Raw genomic sequence first — 23,444 nt, forward strand, 5'->3', positions numbered from 1 at the left:
ACGTGGGCTTCTGTTGAGTCCAGGGGAAAGCGAGGGTCTCATCTGGTCCTCCTTTGTCCATCTTCAGATTCTCATTTATCTTCTAGTTTCTCTAGTGCCATCGACTCAACCTTGTTAACTTTTACCAAATGCTCTGTTTGCTCTGGCGCAGTTAGGGTCACCGCCTTTCCAGCCTGCAGGACCCGCGTCTGTTCCCTCACTGCCTGCCGTATTCCCAGTGTCCACATGTTAGGCCGATGCCTCGTGTTTCGGTGGTGGGTGCTACGGCACTCCAGTTCTGGAGAACAGCTTATGTTGGTCAGACTGCAGGCTAAGCTAGTGGACACACACTCTGGACAAAGACAGTGGCTGAGATAAGGGAGAAGTCTGTTTCTTTCTCTGGGGACATCCGGGTGTGCCGGCAGTGCCACTGCGTGGGCAGTGCTGCCTCGTAGGATGGTCAGCGTTGGCTCTGTCTGTCACCCTGCTGTCCCCGGGCGTTGTCTTGGTCCTTGTGGTCAGCGCTGGCGCGCCAGCATGCACACTGCCCGCACCCGGAAAGGTGAGGGGTGGAGGGCAAGCAGTCCCACTCTAAGGGCCTGGCACGGAGCTGCGTGAGTCAGCCTCTGTGCCTGTTCCAGGAACTTCGTCCCGTGGCCACATCTGAGGCCAGAAATGAGGTTCCAGCAGGCGACTATATTCTGCGAAAATCTGGGATTAGGGAAATGGTGCTAGTTCTGTGGAAGGAAGTGGATGATGGAAACTGGGGACAGTTAGCCTTCTCTCCTGCCACTTAACCTGTCATGGAAAGATTGAGAAATAAAGAGACGAAGATCTCTTGGAAAATGCACTAATAACTAGGAGTGGAGTGGCAGTGTTAGAGCAGTTAAAATGAAATCCCAGGTGCAGGGAGTTCAGTGAGGGATGTCTATATTGATAAGAGGGTCAAACTCCACTTCTGTCCACTAAGATTTAACAGGCATAAATCTTCATGTGCAAAACAGCACGCCCTTTGTATACCTGAGGCAAAACCTGTTAGAAGTTAATACCAGCACCTTAGAGTGTGACTAACACCTCTCTCCAGAAATTCGCAGATCAAACGGACAAAGTATAGTAAGGATAAGAATGGAGAGTTGAATTGCACAGTTAATAAATTCTGAGTCAGTGCATGTTGTAAGACAGTACAAACTCTGAATATCTGTGGAGCATTTGTAAAAGTAAAGGTATTTTTCCCCAGTTAATCTATAAATTCAGTGTCATCACAGTTAAAAGTCCCAGTTGATTTTTTTCATGAAACTTAAGCTAGTTTTAAAGTACATTTAGAAGAGCATGTGCACAAAATAACCCTGCCAGGCTTGGGGATGGGAGGCACTGACTGCTCAGTCAAGATACCAGAACAAGTAAACGTTTGCTCAGAGGTCAACCCTCCATCTGCTGTGCGAGTTAGATTGCTGTTTCACACCATGTGTACAAACCTGAAAGGCAGACATACTGTGTATCTAAATGTAAACAGGTTAAAAAAAGTTCTATGAAGGAAAATATTGATGTAATTTTGGAATTGCTTAGCAAGCAAAACCTAGAAACCTAAAGAAGATCTGCAAATTTTAGTACGTCATATTTCGAGCTTCATAGAACAAATGACATGAGAAACAGTTAACAGAAAAGTGACAGACTGGGGAGAAAAACACTTGTTTTTGTCCTTTCTAAATAAAGAGCTTCGGCGGCACAGCCAGTCAGTGAGGCAAGCTGATGAGGATGGTTGTGCTCAGCCCTGGTCCAGGCGCTGCTCCCAGGGGGCTGAGGAGGATGGGCTTCCCAGTCAGTGCGCAGACTCTGAAGTCTCTGTATGCCTGGGGCTCAGGGTCTCCACACAGCCCTCCAGGCTGGCTGTGGCCTTTGTCTCTGCAGAAATCTGCCCTGATTGTGCAGGGGCCCCGGGAAGTAAAGAAGCGGGAGCTGGTCTTCCTCCAGTTTCGCCTGAACCAGAGCCGCGAGGACTTCAGTGCCATCGATTACCTCCTCTTCTCGTCCTTCCAGGAGTTCCTGCAAAGGTGGCCTTTCAGAGCTCAGGGCGGGCTTGCTAGACACTTATCTTACTCCAGCTGTGCATGTCCCTGGGCTGGGGTGGGGGTTAGGGAGGTGAGACTGCAGATGACCCACTGGCCCCGAAAAAGACCAGCCTGGAGGAGGGCCTCTTCACAAAGTCAAGCAGGCCTGGTGTGGGGTTTTCTGACCGCACACGCCCAGTCGGCTGTTTCCTGGAGGGAGGCTTGGTCTGGCCCCCTGCTTCCTACTGGGGCTGCTGAAGACAGGAGGAAGCCGCCTGGGTTTTGTGAGCCCCTTGAGAGCAGTCCTTTCCCAGGCCATGTCCCCCGCGGTGGCAGGGAACTGGGTCCAGCCCTGAGTGAAGGCTCAGTGCAAGTTTGCCACATGTTTCTAAAAGGAGGATGACAGTTCCTGTCCGGTGCTGCCATCCTGGGGGCCCAGGGTGCTCGTGGGGGGTAGGAGCATTTTCTACACATGCTGAGCTGAGGGTGACTCAGTCCCTCCAGGTCCTGTAAGGCCCTGGGGCTCCATTTCAAGGAAGTAGGCCGGCAGCCCCAGCAAAGGGGAGGCTGTTCCCCCAGCAGACAAGGCCATGAGCTGTCTCCACTGTTCACACCCCACTGCCCCATCCTTCCCATTCTGGAGCTTGAGGCCTCCGCCTTGGTATCTTCTGGCTTTTTTGCCACTTGGAACTCCCTGTCCCATCCCTGCATGGAGCTGGCCGTGTGGCCTCCCTGCCGAGCCCTGTCTGGGCCGCTCTCCTGAGCTTCTTCAGCACCACGCTGCCGTTTCCACCTACCCGTGTGCACTCTGCTCTTGCTGCATCTGCACCATCCTGGGCAGATGCTGTGGGTGTCCTGTCTGGCTGAGAGCTCCTCGAGGAATGCTCTTCCCCTCCCCGGGCCTTCCAGAGGGCAGTGAGGGCACCTTGGGCCACTGAAGGCTGGAGTTCTCTGAGGATTTGGGGTGGGGTGGGGCACCGTACTGTGGGCACATCTGCAGCCCTCAGTGCCGGCTTCTCTGGGAGCAGGGGGTGGGGAGGACAGGGTGGGAGGGAGGAGGGCTTCTCTCCGTGCTCCTGCCTTAAGTGACAGCTTCCTCTCCAGCAGCTCCCTCTCCATTTGGAAGCCAAAAAGCAGAACTGAGGACGTGGGGAGTGGGCAGCATCCTGGTGGTACCAGCAGAGAAACTGGCTTGAAGTAGGGGCTGGAGTTTGAGTCTGGCACGTTCAAATCTTGCCTGATTATTTTGGACCTTTCTTCTCTGTCCTCCAAGCCCAGACAGGGTAGGCTTCATGCAGGCCTGCGAGAGTGCCTATTCCAGCTGGAAGTTCTCGGGGGGCTTTCGCACCTGGGTCAAGATGTCCCTGGTGAAGACCAAGGAGGAGGATGGGCGGGAGGCGGTGGAGTTCCGGCAGGAGGTAGGTGGTGCTGGGCTCCCTTCCCTCTGCCACTGACTCCACCCTGAGTCCGGCTGCAGGGAAGCTCACAGAGGGGGCAACCTTGCACAGGGTCTTCAGGGCGGGTCTACCTTCACCAAGATGAAAGGGGAACCCCTGCCAGGGAGTCGGGTTCTTCTCTGGGCAGTGCCCTTTGCCTCCATCACAACAGCCCTCACAGAGCACACAGGTGGAGTGTTTCACAGAGTGGGTACCTCGACCTGCTGTGTCTGACACCAGAGCCTGGGTTCTTACCTCTGCACCCCTGGTGCCCTGAGAGGCTGGTGGCTGCATAGAAATTTGATTATTTACAGGGAAGAGAGTAGATACAGTAGCCTCTAAGTGCTGGGTGTGTGGTGATCCATTGGGATGCAAGAAGAAAATAGTAGTTTTCTTTTGATTAATTTTTAAATTTCATCCTTTTACTATTTTTAAAATGCATGTAACATTAGAACAATAATAGTAAGTTGCATCACTTGCAAGACAGTTACGTGTTGGGTACATGCTCAAAATTTTTTATTGGTGGGGAAGTGCGATTAGAAAGCTTTCAGCCCAGTGGCCTGGAGCTAGGAGACACGCTGGGAGTTTCCAGCTGTGATCCCGGCAAGAGATGGACAAGACCTTGGGAAAAGGCATGGTGGTGGGGATGGAGGGATAGGACATTTTGTGGCCTCAGCAGGGCTCATGGTCATTCACCACCAAAAGCCAGGCCACACCCCTGCCTGTGGGGCAGTGGCTCTGCCTTCTTCCCGGCATCCACACCCAGAGCCAGACCATCCCCGTGGGTTGGTGGCTGGGAGCCTGCAGAGGTGGCGAGGACATAGCTCTGTTCTCGCAGCCTCTGCTCCTTTTTTGAGGTGTTCCGTTTGGGCTGGACTCTGAGGGGCAGTATTAGGAAGGGACTGAGTAGAAGGATTCACTCCATCCGGCGGTGCTGTCGTCTGCCGGAAGCCATGCACTCTTCCAGGTCTACCCCTTCCCATGCTATGGCTCCTGACCATTCCAGATTGGAGGCCTTCGGGAAAGGCTTGAAGCCACTTTTCTTCAAGGAGGCAGGCTCTTTTCTTGCATTAGGCAGTGACAACCCCCTGGCAATAGATTCTTAAAATATTCCTATTTTGTAAAATAACTGTCTTCTCCTGGATTTTTACTCCACACTCTTCTCTGAAAACTCCCAGGTTCTTTCTCATCTGGTCCCCAGATCAGCTGAGGAAGGAGACTCGATGCGTGCACCGTACAGGCAGGTCTCCCCAGTACCCCCGGGCTTTCCTGGTCGCTCCAGCCATGATCTGAGACCGGGGGGCCGCACCTCCAGGAGCCTGTATCCTGCAGAATGTTCTGTGTGCCTTTCATCACTGTCCACATTGGGAGTCCTTTGGTGGGGGATGTGAAAATTTCTGAACAAAATTTTAAATGCTTTTATATTGTGTTTTAAAGTTTAAAATTCTTTCCTATGTGTTGTTTCATTGGAGCTTCATAGCATCTCAGTGAGGTGGGCGTTTTGTCCCGTTTTATGAGTGCAAAGTGGAGGCTCAGACCAGGTGACGGCCCAGCCCCGCCTCTGGAACCCGTCTACTCGCAGCCTCTGTAGTAACCGGTAACAGGTCTCACCAAGCACGCCTGCTGTTTACAGGGAGTGCTGGGCTGGGTAGATCTGTGAGGCTGTGCTTTGTCCCTGCAGACTAGAAGGGTTGACATACTCAGTAATTGAGGTCAAGTATTTTCAAATTTGGGGTTTTTATGGCTTTTATCTGTGAGTCGTACACAGTACTCTGAAATGGTTTAATCATGGCAGATTTCGGTGACAATCCAAAACACCTGTAGTACACACCAGGTCACATCCATTTCCTCAAAGAGCCATGGAAACCATGGTAAGGCCTTGGCCCTGGGACCAGTCTCAGGATGTTGTGTAGAGATTTCTGGCTCTCTTCCTCCAAAAAGTGGTGTGAGGAGAGCCAGGGTCTCAGATTCCCTAACTGCCCCCTCTTTCCGCATGGCCCAGGTCAGGGAAGGACCCAGAAGTGGTAACACTGCTTTCTCTCCTCTCTGCCTAGACCAGCGTGGTTAACTACATTGACCAGAGGCCAGCGGCTGAAAAAAGTGCTCAGTTGTTCTTTGTGGTCTTTGAATGGAAAGACCCTTTTATCCAGAAGGTTCAAGACGTGAGTATCACCTAAGACTCCGAAGAACTGCCAAAGGAGTTTGTAGGATAAATCTCTGCTGAAGTCGAGAGGGTTTTGGCTTAGTGGTCAGAGAAAGGTGAGGGGCCTAGACGGGTTGGGAACTCTAGGTGGGAGGAAAGTGTCACAGGCAGCGGAAATCAGAGGGGCCAGCCTGGAGGCGGGAGTCCACGAGGTGAGTCACTGGGCCAGATGGGAGGGAGGTGTGAGTAACTGAGATGGGAAGAAAACAGGAGGAACAGGCCATGTGGACTGGGCGTATAGTTGGGGGGAAATTTGTCTCAAAGCAAGGTCACCTTGTGGATGAGGCCAAAAATTTAAAGCTCACTACTGAATATCTTATTTGTGCAGAGCTTTTTGGAAAAAATAATTTTCTTCTTTCAGGATCACTTTATTCTAGGGAGGGATTAGTATTTTTCTCCTCAAACTGAGCTATGGACAAAGTATAGAATTATGGCTGTTTTAGAACCCAGTTGTTTTTCTTGTCACCCGCAATAATATTTTTGTGTGTGGAGGGGGCTCTGATAATAATGCTAGGAATCAAAATTGAAGCCAACTGGTAAAGTTCTGTTTGTTTCTGTTTTACAAGATCATCACCGCCAATCCTTGGAACACAATCGCTCTTCTCTGTGGAGCTTTCTTGGCATTATTTAAAGCCGCAGAGTTTGCCAAACTGAGTGTGAAATGGATGATCAAGATTAGGAAGAGATACCTTAAAAAAAGAGGTCAGGCAACAAACCACATAAGCTGAAGTCGGCTGTGTTGTTCATCAAACTGAATTAATGGAAGTCCTCATCGCTTCCATTTTGGTAAACCCGGCTGCCAGCAATCCTGTCCTCACTTGAAGAAATGGGCCTTGCTGGGAGACTGGCCTGTGACATTGCAGCTTCTAACCTGGCCCCAAAAGAGACTGTTGGAACAGATCCAATGGATAACCTAAACGTTATTTAAGTATTTAAATTATTAATGAATGTTTTAAGACATATGACATGAATAGGGTTTGTGGAAGATGGAATTAGACATACATCAAGTCTTCTGAAGGTTTGTGGAAGAAGCCTTTCTTCTTACTTGGTTTGGTGTATAGTTAAGGTCTGACAGGATAATTAAGACCCTCACCTTAGGTTTTTCTCTTGAGGTTTTTAAAATGGACAGAAGAGAATGTGATGTTCACCCCCTGCCCTGCCCCGTGCTGACGCTCCAGACGTGGAGGTAACGCTGTGAAACGGGTGCACTGTGCACAAGGAAGGCAAGCCCCTCGTGTCTCCGGTGCCATCTGCTAGCCTCTGACATGCTCTTTTGTTCTTTAAATATGAAATGAGACTTTTTTTTTTAAAGCTACCAGAGACTAGTTAATTAGATTTCTCGTGGACTGACTAGCCGCCTACATGTCTGGCTAGAGTATGTGTTGATACAGGTATGAGTGTGGGGTGATTAGCATGCAAAAGCCCTAGGATGTATGTACATAGTAGGTGCCTACTCAGTGTATTCTGACTATTTCATTTAACAGGTAAATAAAAGTTAGATTCATACAAAAGGAATCAGTGTGCATATCTGCTCAGTAGGCACCAGTATGCTTTCACTTTGGAACCTCCAAATAAAAGGGAGTGTGAGCCTGGACACCCAAAATGGACGGGCCTGGACTCCTGAGGTATGTCATGACTACGTCCCAGGGAGGGCAGGGTGGGCAGGCGATGGGTGGCGGGTGGTCAGGAAGCGACGATGAAGCCCCAAGAATGAGCTTTGTTAACCTTCCTGTCCTGCCAACCCATCCATCTGAGAAAGGGGCACCCAGGAAGACCTTCAGAGCTTCCAGCCTAGCCTATGACCCAGATGAGTACCATCTGGGTATTTTTCACATGGTAGCCACTGGCTGATTTAAGGTTATGAAAATTATTTCCAGAGTTTTAAATTATTTGTTTGCCCTTTGCATCCTAAGAGGACTTGGTAGCATTTCTTGAATTTTGGAACCTGACTTTAGATAATTCAGAGAGAAAAACTCAAATGGTATGAGTGGGGCATTTTTACTCTCATGTCTAATTTAGCAACAAGAAACTTTTTTTCAGTTGAATTACTAAAAGTGAACTTGTGTAAGGAGCTATTCCCTGCTATTTTCTATGCCACAGAAGCACGCAGATTCAAACTTAAGCCTAAGTCTTATCTCTGTAAAATCTTCTTGTAAGGCAAATGCAAAGCCAGGCATAAAAGTTTACATTAACAGTATTGAGAAACAAGTATGTGTGTTTTTAAAGCATCTCTAAAGATGACATACCACTTCAATATTAAATATCTAATAAAATTTACTCCAGTGAACATACTAAAACTACTTCCTGTATTGTAGAAAGTTGAAAGACCTCTTGAATGTGCTTTAGCGTAAGTAGCTAATTAGGAAGTGAGCATTTCTAGTTCTTCAGAGAAAACATCTTTCACAACTGTTAGCTGCAGCCTGCCCAGATGCACTCTGGCTGCTCTTCAGTGAAATAAATATATGCCTAAATCTTCCACAAAATAGACATTTAGACCCCACCTTCACTGCTGGGGAGGCCAGGGCTTGCCTTTTCTGTGTTCGGATTGCCCTTGTCGTCTACGTGCGCTGCCCCCAGCTGTCAGTAATCCCAGCCGGCCTGGGGCTGCTGTGGAGATCTGGCAAGAACACCTGATGGGGGTGGCCGAGGTAAGGCGGCCACTTGCAAATGGTGTAAAATGTGAGCCAGGCACTGTAAGAGAGTCTCTCCTGAGGCCACAGTGAGCAGAAGGAGTTGCTCTTACAGTGACCTCGGAATAGTGTGTAGAAGCCAAGCTAGAGTTTTTCATGAGTATGAAAGAGTAGAAGCAGACCTCAGTACCTGAAAGCTGTATAACAACTCTGAACTCTGCCACGGTCTCCCTGCCCCCACAAAAACGTGCTATTACTTACAGATCTTTTGAGATTTATCCTCCTGAGTCTATTTAATTAAAACTATGTACATACGTACATACATTTAAGGTTAAGTTAAATCCACCCTCTGAACATAATAAAGGGACATGAAGGAAGATGGGAGCATATCCTAGAACTTAGAATTTTATGTGACTATTCTATAAAATAGACTTTGGTTAACAGCTGGAACACTCTGGCACACAATCTTCCTTTTCTTTAAGGCAAATTGTGGAATATATTCTATTTAAACTTTTCTGTATATACATGTATGTACGTACGTATGAACAAAGGGGGCAGGCTTCTTCTGGATGCCTAAACTTAGTGCTGAAAAAAAGCAAAAACATAAGGCAAAATACAAACATAGACTTTATTAAATGCTGCTCAATCCCTAATGAAGAGCTTTCATTACAAAACAGTTCTCCACACAACTGCAAGGTAAGAGACTGGAATGGTACTCTGATAACAAAATGTGAGAAATACCTCACCAAGTGAAAACATACACGGCCTCTCTATAGGCAGCTTTTTCAGAGCCCTACAGAAGAAGCCTACTGCACTTCCTTTAAATAAAGCCAGGCAGTGACAAGGAGCGCTCCTCATCACCACACTGTGGGTCTCGACGCCTGCCTGCATCCCTGTGTCAGGAGGGACTGGAGAGGGCAGCGTGCTCTGTGAGGACTGGAAAGGCCCTGCCTTCAGCCTTTGGGAGGAAGAGGAGGAATGAACTGAGAGGCCAAGTGTTCACTGCACTGCCTCCACTCATCTGTGCTCATCACTCTGGGGAGTTGCAGGTGAAGGGGGATATTCATGAGGGTCAATCTAAAGAATCTGGTTTACTTTCCCAGCTTTTACTTGTAATTTGTGCTTTAAAAAGCCTGGAGATTTAAGTTTTTGCTCAAATTCCAGAGTAGAGTAATATCTCTAATGAAGGAAGGCTTAGGGCAGGGAATTCCCTCCATCATATGTCTGGGAGAGGTGAAGGGAAGGGTAAGAATTACACCTTAGTTTTATTTTTAGGAAAGTCTTTTTCCTAGGATGTAACTAAGGTCTGCAGCAATGTGAAAAGCACATTATAAAAGGGGAAATATACAGAGCAGATTACTCTATCTATGTGCAACACAATCAAAACAAGAATTCAAGTCATAATTCTTACCACTCCCATAATTATTTCACTCAGTATCAGATGATAAAGTTCAATTCATTTCTGTGAAACTTTAGAAGTGACACAAATCAATGATTAGACAAAAGCTACAATATACTGTGGCCACGATATAGCACAGGGCTATGTTTAGTCCATATATTTTTTTCATTTACAGTTGCCAGAAAAAAATTGGCCTTTTAATTATATTATACTGATGAGGTTTGTTTCATAATTTTTACATATTTCAAGAAAGTGTACAAAACCACCTATCCAGCAGAAGTGGGAGGCTTTTTTTATTCATCATTTGTATTGCTGAGAATACTGTGCATGTTGTAAGCACTGTTCTGCTTTTCTAGAGCTTTCTTTAGCTTTAGCTCCTCTAATTTTTTCCATAATTCTTCACGTTCCAATTCCTTCTTTTTCTCTCTGTAAATCAAACATCTTGTAATTAGAAATTTTTATTTCAGAGCTTGAAGAAACATGTTGTTTGGCAGTTTGCTAAGGAGAATACACTGTTCACTCACATTTCACTTAAATCCCTCTACTAAAGCATTTGAGGTCAATTACCTAGAGCACCTAATTACTCCCTGACACTCTCCTATGTCCACGCATCTCCTGTACCCACTGCAAGTTACTACTTGCTTTCTCTCTCCTACGTATTATCACCGCTACTGTACCACTGGTGCTGTATGGCTGACAGAGTACTTTCACATTAACTTTCTCATATAAACTCCTTGCAGTGGCTGTAGTGGTCGTGATCACCCTTCTGCAGACAGACAGAAGGGCTGGCCCCTAGGTCAGTCTGGACCCATTTCCAGGTGGAAGCACCACATCCCTAGCTACTAACCAGTGTGTCTATCTCGTTTCTTACATGTCAAATGAAAACTTTCAAGTTTGAATAATCTCTAAAAAACAAAACTTAAAATACGTTGTTTCGCATACTTAATTTCAGTAATACGGAAAACATTTCTGAATAACTTGGACTAAACTATTCTGAAGGACTACATGAACATGGGAAAAAAACCAATGGGCCTACCATTGTGCAGTTATGTATGCCTTATGGGCACAAAAGTGGTAAGATATGATTATTCTGAGTCCCATGAAATAAGCATTTTTCAAATGTAAGTAACATATAGGATCCTAGTCATCTTTTCCTTCTTCCCAGTGCTTCCTGGGGCTCAAACTATGTACCTAATTTCTATTCCTGCCTGAAAGGTGTTTAAAAGAAATAATGCATTGAGTTAGTTTTTAACGGACCAGGCTGGCCTTGAAGAAGACCTATCCTTTCTATACTTGCCACTTCTAGTCAAAATAGATCAGCTTTTCCAAACAGAATAGGTAGTACACTTATGAGAAGTAAACGGGATCAGATACAACAGTTACTGCCCACCTTAAGTTTGAAATAAATGTGTGAGAGGAAAGTGATTTTTAGAAGATTATAAATATCCGTTATTGCAAGGAACAAAATATCAATAACACTAAGCCCACAGGCATATCATTATGTGAGTTTCCTCTTCTGAAAAGGGAGCTATACTAAAATGTACAGTTTAAAAACTATCAAATTATTGTGCAAGGAACAGTTGGAGAATAAGCTCACTATGGAAACCCATGTGGCCAGAAACGATTCTCATAAATGTAAACGAAATAAAATTGTGTAAAATAGGATTTAAAATTCAGCATAAATTATATTTCACAATGCAGATGCTACCAGGCTGCTGCAGTCTAAGATCATAATCTAACCACTAGGAGAAACTTATCTAGAAATGACTTTAAAGTGTTTACTAGAGACATTCAAATTCTATGCTTAAAGTAACTGACTTCTTAAACATTATTTTAACTTAGAGAAGATACCTTATTAGACTGACTCACCTTCAACTAATCTAAAATGTACAAGTAACTTTGTAATTTAAAATGTCAAATACCTTTGTCTCTCAGCTTTGTATGAGCTAGTAAGGTCATCAAAAAGCTTGCCATTCATCTCCATGAGGGTTTTCAGCACATTGTATACCAGTGCTACAATGGTCCTAAAATCAAAATAAGCCAGTGCTGTGTTACTGATGCTACCACCAGACAGGAAACGTAACACTGTCGTCTCTGAAACGAGCTACATGCTGGCTGATTCACTTAATCCATTTTGGAGATGATAAACTGAAGTTCAGGAGGTTTAGTAATTTGCTCAAGGTCACAGCCAGTGGTGGTAGAGATGGTATGGTTCCAAAACTCAAATCCTTTCCACTGTATCATGCTTAGATTAAATCCTAAAAATGTGGTTAGCTTCATGCCCGCTCTAGAGTCTACCGTTACAAACCCCCAAGTATAAGAGCATTAGAAGAAGTTGAAAAAGATTCAATTATCATAACTTAGAAGAAAACAGGATGTTACAGAATTTACAGAAAACGGATGCAGTCAGCATCACTGCTACGATCTTAAGCACTGCAGTCTCTCCCTGGGCTGGCCTTCTGTGGAGGGGAGACTGGATACTGGCAGCACAAAGTTGTCTCTGCATGCCCTGCAGATGTTGGGTTGGTCTCCCCACAGGGTTTAACCATACACCGCTGCAGGATGTCACACAGAGTCCCTAGATTTGCAATTCTAGTTGAAATTAAGAACATACAGACACATACATTTACAACTTCGTAAAGCTCTGTATATAAGGTGCAGAATAACAGAATGAAACTAGTATTTGTATGAGTTATGAGATCAAATGACAAAAAGGTTAAACACCCAAGAATAACACAAACAACAAAAAAGACACTTACGGATTCCAGTGTTCTTTGGAGATTTTATACAAACTGCCAAACATAATTGGCAGAATTTTATCAATATTCTCCTCAATCAAACTAAGAATATATTCATTATTCCAGAAGTACAATGCCCTTTCTGCAACCTAAAAAAGACATTTAGAAATGTGAAAACTAAAAGAAAAGAATAGTATAAAATAAAAACGGCTTTGCTGAAATCATCATACCTGAAAATGAGAACTGGATACACACTTGGATATTTGCTTAAAAAGGGGCTCCTCAATTTTTTTGAATTGTGTTGGTTCAATGACATCTAAGATTTCTTCAATTTCTCCTAAAAACATCACCTAGGTTAAAAGAATTTTCTTTTAAGAAACATTATATGACAAATTATATGATGTTAATATAGGAAACACAAATGAGAATTTGTGAGATTATGAGACTATAATCTACAAATTAAACAGTGGACAAAAAAATCTTGATGGTATATGCAATTTACTATAATGTACAGCTGTTCTACCAAGTCTCTAATCCCCATGGAACATCTCCCACTTGGTAGCAGTTAACAATACACCCGGCCCCTAGGGGCATGGTTTACAGACCTGAGATTCAGAAAGTTCCAATAAAATGAACTTTTTGTTAAACAAAACCCACCTCTTTCTGACTGCATGTTTTTGGCCAAAATTTTAGCAATCCTCTGATCACCTGCAAAAAAGGGAAAAAGTCCAGCATGAATTAAGCAATGAAGCTGGTTAATCCCAGGACATTTTTAATAACTATGATAATATCAATACCCATTCTCAAGTAGATCAATATTATTTAACATCTAAGTGTATCTCTGACTCTGCTCAGCTTTAGACTTTTACCAATTCAACAAATATTTGCTGAATGCCTTTATACCAGATGGTGTTCTAGATGCTAGGGACACACTGATGAACAAGACAGAAGAGGTCCCTGATTTTCATGAAGCAGGACAACCAACATAAGTTACCAATTAAACTTATAAATAAAATAGTTGTAATAATAGTAAGTGCTACTTTCTACTAAGAAAGGAAAATGAGATAATAACTTGGTGGGGTGAGGGAAGGGAGGTTATTTTAGGGGGAAATTAAGGAACAGATAATTCCTATTATTTAAATCACTATGAAACACGAAAAAAGCCAGAAAGCTTCCCATTTATTTCATGGCTGGCACAGTCTTGATAACCCAAATATGACAAAACAAGGGATCATGAATTTTAAGTAAACATAGTTGCAAAAATTTGTATTAAACTAAATAGTAACAGAACAATCCTAGTTACCCAATAACTATTCCAGAAATTCCAGGTGGTGGTTCAACTCATTATAGTTGCAGGTTAAAAGGGGAAAAGAAAATTATATGATCATCTCAAAAGATTCTAAACAGTTATTTGATTTCTTAGTTGACTATATTCTGATAAATTCTTAGTTCTAGCTTACTAAATTTTTATCAGAAACCATCAGCAATCAACTTACGTAATGGTTTCTTGGAAACAGGTAGTACAACCATCTGGGCCTGGTGCTTTTGTGGAAATAAATCTTTGACAGCCTTTTAGGTCATTTTACAGTTATTGGTCTTGTCCAGTAATGAAGAATACTCATCCAAATTAAAATTGGGAAGAACATTGTTCTGGAGCCCATCCAGTAAGATAAAAAGGATTTGATGAATAATGTTGGAAAGGAATACCAGAATTATACTTATTTGTCTAAGTATATAATAATAGTAATATAATAAAATGAGTGTGAAAATTCAGTTATGTGGCTATATAAAAGATAAATATATAAAAATCAATATCCTCTAAAACAAAGTATCAATAACAAAAATAAGAATATTCCTTTCATAACAAAATTAATGTGCATAGAGAATAAAATTTGAAGAAAACTATAGAACTTTCCTGAATATCATGAAAGATTACAAGTAGATGAGATGATTCAATACTGTACAGATATTTCTCCTACACTTAATCTGTATATTTAATATAATTTCAATCAAATACCAATTGAATTATTTTCTGAAACTAGAAACATTTATTCTAAAATCCATAAATGTATACAAATCGCCAAGAATTATTTTAAGGAGAGGAGGGGGAGAATTAATGGAATGGAACCTGCACTAGATATCAGTAAGTAAAACAATAAGGTATTAGTATGGAAACTAGCAAAGATACATGACATAGAGGAGTATTCACAGAGATGCAAGTATATATAAGGTTTAATATATGACAAAGGTGGCATTTCAGTTCCATGGGAAACAGCTGAATTAGTCAATTAGGTGGTGGTACTTGAACTGGTAGCTCACCAGTTAGAAAGAAAAAATGTAGCTCCTTGTTAGGCAGACTCCTAAAATGATCATCTATGATCCTTACTTCCTGAATTCCCACTCCCGTGTAGTCGAGCCCAACCCTTAAGTGTGGACTGGCCTAGTGACGTGCTTCTAACCAACAGAATGTGACAAAAGGGACAAAATGTCACTACCATGAGAAAGTTGTAGAAGATTGTGACTTTCATCTTCCCAGCAGACTCTCTAGAACCTTCTCATCTTGCAAGCTTTCATAAAACAAAGCTGCTGTGTTGGAGAAGCCCAAGTAACAAGGAATTGAGGATGGCCTCTAGCTAAGGGCAGGCTAGCAAGAGCAGTCCGACAGCACCTGAGGAACTGAATTCTACCAACAACCACGTGAACTCAGAAGCAGATCCTTCCTCATCTGAACCTTTATATGCAACCCCTGCCCTGGCCACCACCTCAGCTGCAGCCTTGTGAGAGACCCTAAGGCAGAGAACCCAGCTAAGTCATTCCTGGATTCCTGATTCACAGATAATAAATGTTTGTTGTTTTAAACCACTGAATTTTGTGATAATTTTTTAGAAAACTAATACAGTTCTTTACCCTTGTCACACAAAAGTTTCAATTTCAAATGAAGTAGTGGGTTGAATGGTGACCCTCAGATATGTTCATGTCCTCATCTCTGAAATCCATGAATGTGACTTATTTGGAAAATGAGTCTTTATAGATATAATAATTAAGGATCTTGAGATGACTTCATCCTGGATTATCTGGGTAGGCCCTAAAAACAATGACAAATGTCCTAATAAGAGACAACACAGAAGAGAGGCAGAAGAAGAGGCAGCAATGTGAGACTGGAGCGATGCAGCCATAAGCCAAGAACACCTGGAGACACCAGAAACTGGAAGAGGCAAGGAACGGAATCTCCCCTAGAGCATCTGGAGGAGTGCAGCCCTGCTGACACCTTGATTTTGGACTTCTGGCCTTCAGAACTGTGAGAGAATAAATTTCTGTTATTTTGAGCCACCAAGTTTGCAGTAATTTGTAATGGCAGCCCTAGGAAACTATTATAGATGGAATAAAGTTTTTACATGTGAAAACTAAATCCATAAAATAACTAGAATATGATACTGGAGAATTATTTTTATAATCTCAAAGGGTAGAAGGATTTTACTTAGCATGACATCAAGGCCAGAAGCCATAATGATGAATAGGTTCCATCACACAAAAAATTTTTTTTAGTGCTTTAAAAGAAAAGATTCAAAACAGTATACTCAAAATTAAAAGAAACACTCCAAATGGATAAAAAATGTTTGCAAAATATAATAGGGAAAGGCTTAAAAGGAAGCACAGAAATATAAATGACCAATAACCATATAAAAGGATGGCTGTAATAATTTTTAAAAAGCCAGTTAAAATAATATTTCATACCTATTAGACTAGCAAAATTTTAACACAGTATTCAGCACTGGCTAATAAGGGAAAATAGACCCTTGTGTTCAAATTTTAAAAAATTTTAATGACTTTTTTGGGGGGGGGTAATTAGCTTTATTCATTCATTCATTCACTCAAATGGAGGTACTGGGGATTGAACCTAGGACCTCATGCACGCTAAGCACATACTGTACCACTGAGCTACACCCTCCCAACTGTTCAAACTTTTTCAAAGGCAACTTGGAATATGTTAAAATTTCCATGTAGTCTTTGACTCAGCAGCATGGTTTTAATTTCAATAATTTGGTTTTTAAAACATTTTAATACAGTAAACTTCTTTCTTCTTTTTTTTAGTATACAATTCTGAGGGTTTTTTATACACACATACGTATTTTTTGTAACCACACGACAGGACACAGAATAATTCCAACACCCTAAAACATCCCCACACCCAGCAACATGTTTATAACAATGAAAACTCGAATAACTCAAGTGTCCATCAACTGAGGACTGATTAAATATGGCAATCCATGTAATGGAATTTGATGCTACCAGTGGAAAAAATGAAGCAGATTAATATGGAAAGATACCTACATTATACTGAGAGGTGAAAAAAACCTGGTCAGCACTGTCCGGCTGCTTAACCTACACATAAATATACATATAGAAAGATTTCTATAAATACATTCACCAACCTATATAATTATCTCTAAGGGACCAAATTTCAAGGAATTTCCTTCACATTGTGCTTTATGATTTTGTCTTGTGTGAACCATATTAAACACATTACTTTCATAAACTGAAGTAACAAGTCATTTCCATTTTGGAAAATAAAAATTTCAGTAAAAGATTTAGGAACATGAAGAATGTAATAAATTGACTTACTTATAATTTGTAGGAAGCTTTGTTATGGATGCTAGGCTTCTAGAAAATGAGTATTAGGGCTCAAACCCAAGTAATATGGTCATAATTTTGGTGCTAGAATGGCCTACAGTAGAAATTGCAAGATCTCTGTATCTACAGATCTTTACGAATACAAAAATATTTTCCTTTGTCACCTTGGACACTTTACCTACTCACTCTGCTCCTACTTCCATTAACCTGACTCACCTAAGTCATATGTCTGGCCCACATCCCTCTCCCTAACCTTTTATTCTTTAAAAAGGAATCACCTATCTCCCCTGTCCACTCCATGTTAACTGTGTATAAATTATATCTGTTTACTGTTCACCAAGCATGAACCATGACTTACTGTGTTATGGGTTTTTTTGGTCTCAATCCTAATGAGCGTTATCATGGATTTATATTAGGTCTTAATCCATTTTAGAGGTTTATATGGCTTCATGTAAATACTGGGCTTCTAATTCTCCTGATTTGTCTTTAAAAACTGGTTTTAGCTTTTTTCAAAAAGAACTGCAAGTCTAAAAAGTCTAAAACTCCAAATATCAGGGAGTGGAAAATATCTTTTGTTCCTTCACACAAAGCTCAATCAAAGGGAGAATACTAAGTACATACTTTTTAGAAGTACCTCCTAGCCTCAGAAAGTTCTAATATAAAGAAAATCTTATAATTTAAATCCTTTAAAACTTCTGCTATCCTTCAAGAACTCTTAAAATATGTAGATTTAGGATACCTAGAAAACACTCTCTCAAAATAGTTGTTTCACCAAGGTTAAAAATGTTTTTTTCTACACTTTCATCCTTTTCTGTGTTTCCCTAACTTTATCTTTTGTTTTTCTTAAATCTTCAATTTCCATGATAACATTTTAATTTTCTCCTAAATTTGCATTATTATAGACAAATAGTAAGCAGTAGAATTCAAAGACTGAATTGCTATGCTGATTAAGTAAATAACCTTATTCTAAGATTTTATCTTAATCACTGAAGGAAGGAAATGTTTTCAATCCCTATCATGTGGTTTATCATTAAGAAGAGGTAAAATCCTGTTTCTAAAACAAAACTCAAGGGAATAGTCTTGGAACTCTTACAGTATGTTTTAATTTTAAAAGGTGAATGAAGATTAAAAAGACTATCAGTGAAGATACTATGTAAATAATAAATTTCACTGTAGTCATTTGACCCTGTCATCACACATCTTAACTATTATGTTATTAATCTATATTTAAATTATTCAAGACACATAACTCATGAGAACTCCCCTGCAACCCAGTTCTGTGACTAGATTAACCTCACTTTCCTTCTTCTAAATGATTTTAATTTAAAGTATATTACTACTATGTTTGATAACTCTATAAGGGTATAAAGAAAGCTACAATGAAATGCTACAATGTAGACCAAAAACATAAGTAGAACACTTACTGGTTCTGTTAGTGTTGTATCTTTCTCCAGGAACTGTACAACACAGTAGGCTAGCTGAAATGTAAGGAACAGTTTATAAATATTATGGAGTGAAACAACATTTAGTAATACAGGATTTTTATATTTAGCTAACAAAACTACCTCATTTTGACAAACTTTAGTTTATCATAATATATAAAAATGAATATACTCATAATTGTGTTATGTCTACTTCAACAAAGATGATGTTCATTTTTCAGTAATATCTTCTGAATATAAAGTTAACTGAAATATTAAAACGTAGCTGGGCATATCAGTCTTTTTATATCATTTAGGTGGCAAACCATTTCTTTGGGGAATTAAAAGCAACTGTCTGTCCTGCAAATCTCTACAAATCAGAAATGTAACTATAGCCCACTAAATACATACATAAATAGATAAAGTTAACTGAAATAAGACTAGAGCTAATTTTCATTTTTCAGCATGTTTCTAACATGTATGTCTATACTGATATGATACTATTCTCTGAGTATTAATAGAGGAAACTAAAACCATTCTCTAACTAGGTTATGTGGCTAGATGGAACATTCTGTAAATATGTGGGATTTATTTAAATTCACATAGCTAATTAGGTCAGGGCCTGGACTAGAAGAGAACTTGATATTATCTTATTATCTGTACTTTAAGTGCATTGAGCTTATTAAAGAATACTAAATATCATAATGTTTTAAAATTATAATAAAAATTTGCTTTGGGCAACTTACAAAGCAAACTGCTTAATTATACTTAAAATTGCCACCTCAATATTTCTCAATTTCTCTGCCTTTATATAAGTCTTTGAAACAACATTCATTTCACTTGAAATGTTTCTGAAACTTACCTGAGCATGAAACAAAGCCAATCCTTTCGCAGTATGCATAGGAATAAGAACCTTCATTAGAAACTGTTTATGTTCTGCTTTCAGTGGCAATGCAAAGCCATTGATAATACTGGAGGGAAAAAAAGGCAGGGGAAAAGTTAAGTAGTTACTACTTCTAAAAGTTATTATATCCACGAGTACATAAGGAACTGCATTACTTCAGTCCCGGTGTTGAGTGATTTACTCATCTGCAAACTACTTTAGACAAACTATCACTATGAAGTCTGTTCCTCTAAGTCGTTAAATGATTCCCAAAAGAGAACTAGGACTACCAAGTTAATAATGTCCCAGTAACCAATTTTGTGTTTTCTGTATAGCCTATCATTCATTTATTTATGCATTGTTGCCTTTTTCTTCTCTAAAGCATGGGAGAGTCAGTATCACAATGTTATAATTTTCAGTATTTTCTGTAGTAAATGGGTAGTTTCTCTTACTTTATTGAAAGATCTGATATTAAGTAGTTCTCACCATAATCATTCTCTAAATATTAACAAAGGAAACTAAAACCATTCTCTAAATCAACAGAGGGTCTGAACTCTCAAGTTAATACTGCTATGTGGTGAATAAGGAAGGCAAAATGTTCATATAAACTAAAATAAAAGAACAGAGGGATTAAAATGATCTATCAACATCTGAACAAGAATTCTTGTAATTTCATCAAAGATTCACTATGGCTTATTTCATCTCTTTCCAATCAGATCCTATAAATTTCTGAGGCAATCTGGCAAGATCAGGCATAAAACATGCCACAGATTCAAAAGCAGGAAGCCTACTCTGAAACAGATGTCTTGCATGGCAGTATTTAATATAAGCTGACCCCCTAAAAAGCTATAGTAAGAATTCCTTTGAGAAACTATGTCTTATACTCTATTTTAAACTCTAAAATATGAAATAATTTCTCTAATCCCAGCTAATATTTTAAGATGTAAAAATGCAGGTACTTTTCTAAAAGAACAAAAAACTGACCTACCTTCCTAATATTTCAAGGAGTTCAGCAACACCATTGAAATGTTCTGTTTCATATATAAACCTGAATTTAAAATAAAGATAGATGTAATGAAAAATCAAACATGAGAAAACTAAACTGAGAAAGAGGCAGGAAGGTATAAAGAAATCAAAGTATAAGAAATGTACAAACACATTTTAGGAAAGTCTTTGTAGGCTATTTTGCCCCAAATCAGTTACTTCTTAGCAATTTTATTAAAAAAAAAGGTCTATTTCCTATTAAACTACATATACTTTTGCTAAATATTAAGATAACAATATAATTTCACCTGAAATATTTTAATTTTACTTTAAAATTTATGAGATGTGTTTTCTCAAAAATTCTTTTCAAAATAGGAAACCTCTACTCATAGAAAACTCCAAGAGAAAAGGACTCATATGTAATTAAGCCACTTTTATTCAGAATTTCTCTAAGCCTAAACTACATAGACTGCCTGGCTTTCTGGGATTAGGGTTTGCCTTCAAAGCAGAGAGTCATAAACTCAAATGACTACAGGACAGGCAGGGACGATACCACAAATGATGGAAGAGGACTCAGGAGAGAATGACAGAACTGGAGAAAGATGCTCTCTCTAGAGGAAGCAGCTGTTACTTACTCATCTCTGACTGTTACAATGTGAAAACACTAGCCTAATTTTGCCAGATCTTCAATTAAAAGCAAACCAAACCTGAAATGATTAAAGTGAAATTCCCTATCTGAAGCAACTACTTAATAGATTATCATCTATAAAGTAGTCAAAAGATAGGCCTCATGTAAATTTAATTCACTTTGTCAGAAAATCAAATGAAAGTGCTTCCAAGAACTACTGATTTAAATAGTATTTATACATAATTTTTTAAACAAATGCTCAAGTAGATAACTAGATAAATTCTCCCCTCAATAAATTTTAAACATGAATAACATTGGTATTATGTATTAAAAACTGTCTTCATTACTTTTATCGACTTAGATGAAGAGGTTACTAGTTTCTATAAAGTTAGATGCAATCAAATGATACCCACAGAACAGGCTAAAAATGATTCAAATACTATCAGTTAAGTTTTCAGGTTTCGGAAAAATTAACCTAAAGGAACTGGAATAAAAAGAAAATACGGAGGGGAAAAGAAGTGCTATATATGAATATACAACTAATTTACCTGAGGAAAATGTTGTTAATTTGTTTTCTGATGAATGCTCTTAATCCAAGAAATTTCCCATAAATTCGATGCAGAACAGTCTTCAGGAAGTCACGTTCTCTGGGATCTTCACTATCAAAAAGCTCCAGGAGCTTTAAAAAAAATCTGAGAAATTACTTTTTAAAAATAATCGAGCTAAAACTTCACTCTATTCTAATTTTGGTTTTAAGATAACCCACAAAATCTTTAAACATTTTTGAAAGATTCTTTCTTATCAGATTGGTTTTATTCTTGCTAAATAATGAAGCTAAAGGAAAACTTAGGGAGTATTTCTTTTATTTCATTTTGAAAAATGACACAATATAAATAATGTAAACACTTCCAAAAGTGGGGTTTTTTTTGTCTTACCACTCATTTTAAAATTCTGTCCTACTCTTGACTACTAAACATGGCTCATAATTTTAAAGTGTTGAAATATGAGAGATTTTTGATGCTTTCTGATAGTAAGTCAAAACTACATACAAAACTTAAGCTTGTAGACTGCAAATTGTTATATGAAGTTTAAAAAAAATACATGCACAAATGCGTATTTCTAGTTTACTAGAAAAGTTTATACATCCTTTTTTTTTTTTTTAAATTGAGGTACTGGAGTTTGAACCCAGGACCTTGTGCATGCTAAGTGTGTGCTCTACCACTTAGCCCTACCCTCCCCCTTCAGAAAAATTTATACAAACCAAGGCTTCTTTTTTTGTGATATTACACTAAAAAAATTCAACAGTCAGCAAGCCAACAACTCAAAAACTAATAGTTAGTAGACAAAATATTGGTATATACATGATAACAGAGTAAAAATCATTCATGAAATAACATTGAAATAAAAGATGAGACTACAGATCTTTACTTAAAGTCAGCTTAGGAAATGGTTGAAAAATTTTAAACCAGTTCAAACTGGCCAAATCAGCATTTCCCTACACCTCTACACAATTCTTCAGCAAAGGCAGAATAAAGAGATCTTTGAAAAATTTAAAGTCAAAAGCTCAAACTTCCATTTTAAAATGGTAAAGAAACTGAATTCCTACTGTCAAAAAAAAAGTATTACTATATTTTAAATGAAACACTGGATTTTCTTAGGAAAAAATATAAAATAATCTCTCTCTACAGAATATAACTACCTAGGAAGTTGTCAAGGAATTTTCTGTTCTGTACTTTGGGATTTATAATCACTGTCATGATGGCAAGCTCTGAACCTTAAGTTCTTTTTCCATTCTGTTTTCAATTATATGAATTGTTTACATGTGTTATCTCTTCCACTAGAGTGGGTATTTTTTGAGAGTAGTGGGGATTTTAGTTACATTTATATAACCCTAAAGTGTCTTCTTGCTAGGTTATTAAAGTACTGCATGAGGCTCCAGCAAAAAATATCCAGACTATGAGATTTATGTTACTATACCTAATTAGTTCACTTCAAATTATTCTAATTAAAATAGCTAAACTACTCATTTACTCTAATCCAAGTTTCCAATGTTGAGTTTACTTGGAAGAAATGCTTTCAAATTAATAAAAGAGACCTTTAATTGTTAAGGTCGTTGTATCTAATTCATGAACACATATAATTTAATACAAGTTGATCCTCAGGGGGAAAATATTAGATAGTTATTAGCTAATTGTCAAATCTACTTAAATAAATCTATTTTGAATTATAATCTAAATAGGACAATCTATTTTATATAATTATTTATATAATCAAATAGATTACTTATATAAAATCAAATCCTGATTGTGCCATCTTCTAGCTGTGTGAATGTGGACATGGTTGAGCTCTTTATATAAAAGCATAAAAATAGAATGGTGCCTGGTACATAAAAAGCACTCAATAATAGCTTTCTTCTTCTGAAATCCTGTGACTTGAACACAACCTTGAATTACACCTTTGTTT

At 39.5% G+C, this 23,444-nt stretch overlaps 2 protein-coding genes across 7 annotated transcripts in view; one reads left to right on the top strand and one right to left on the bottom strand.

Annotated features, from left to right (window-relative positions):
• PACC1 (proton activated chloride channel 1) overlaps positions 1-7,181 on the top strand; it is a 41,450-nt gene extending 34,269 nt beyond the window's left edge. For all 6 annotated transcript variants that reach the window (XM_010949489.3, XM_010949485.3, XM_010949488.3 and 3 more), the window contains 4 exons: positions 1,888-2,030; positions 3,301-3,445; positions 5,518-5,625; positions 6,233-7,181. In XM_010949489.3, the coding sequence (XP_010947791.1) occupies positions 1,888-2,030; positions 3,301-3,445; positions 5,518-5,625; positions 6,233-6,394 (558 nt within the window). In that variant the 3' untranslated portion in view covers positions 6,395-7,181. The remainder of the gene's footprint in view (positions 1-1,887; positions 2,031-3,300; positions 3,446-5,517; positions 5,626-6,232) is intronic.
• Positions 7,182-8,910: 1,729 nt separating this feature from the next.
• Positions 8,911-23,444, bottom strand: part of PPP2R5A (protein phosphatase 2 regulatory subunit B'alpha) — a 59,532-nt gene continuing 44,998 nt past the window's right edge. The window contains exons 5-13 of the mRNA XM_010949484.3: positions 21,530-21,660; positions 20,358-20,417; positions 19,349-19,457; positions 18,490-18,543; positions 13,091-13,141; positions 12,664-12,783; positions 12,455-12,582; positions 11,618-11,719; positions 8,911-10,121 (exon numbers count right to left, since the gene is read on the bottom strand). Coding sequence (XP_010947786.1) covers positions 9,989-10,121; positions 11,618-11,719; positions 12,455-12,582; positions 12,664-12,783; positions 13,091-13,141; positions 18,490-18,543; positions 19,349-19,457; positions 20,358-20,417; positions 21,530-21,660 — 888 coding nt within the window. The 3' untranslated portion in view covers positions 8,911-9,988. The remainder of the gene's footprint in view (positions 10,122-11,617; positions 11,720-12,454; positions 12,583-12,663; positions 12,784-13,090; positions 13,142-18,489; positions 18,544-19,348; positions 19,458-20,357; positions 20,418-21,529; positions 21,661-23,444) is intronic.

This window comes from Camelus bactrianus, chromosome 23 (genome assembly GCF_048773025.1).
Source record: "Camelus bactrianus isolate YW-2024 breed Bactrian camel chromosome 23, ASM4877302v1, whole genome shotgun sequence".
In the NCBI taxonomy this organism is placed as follows: Eukaryota; Metazoa; Chordata; class Mammalia; order Artiodactyla; family Camelidae; genus Camelus; species Camelus bactrianus.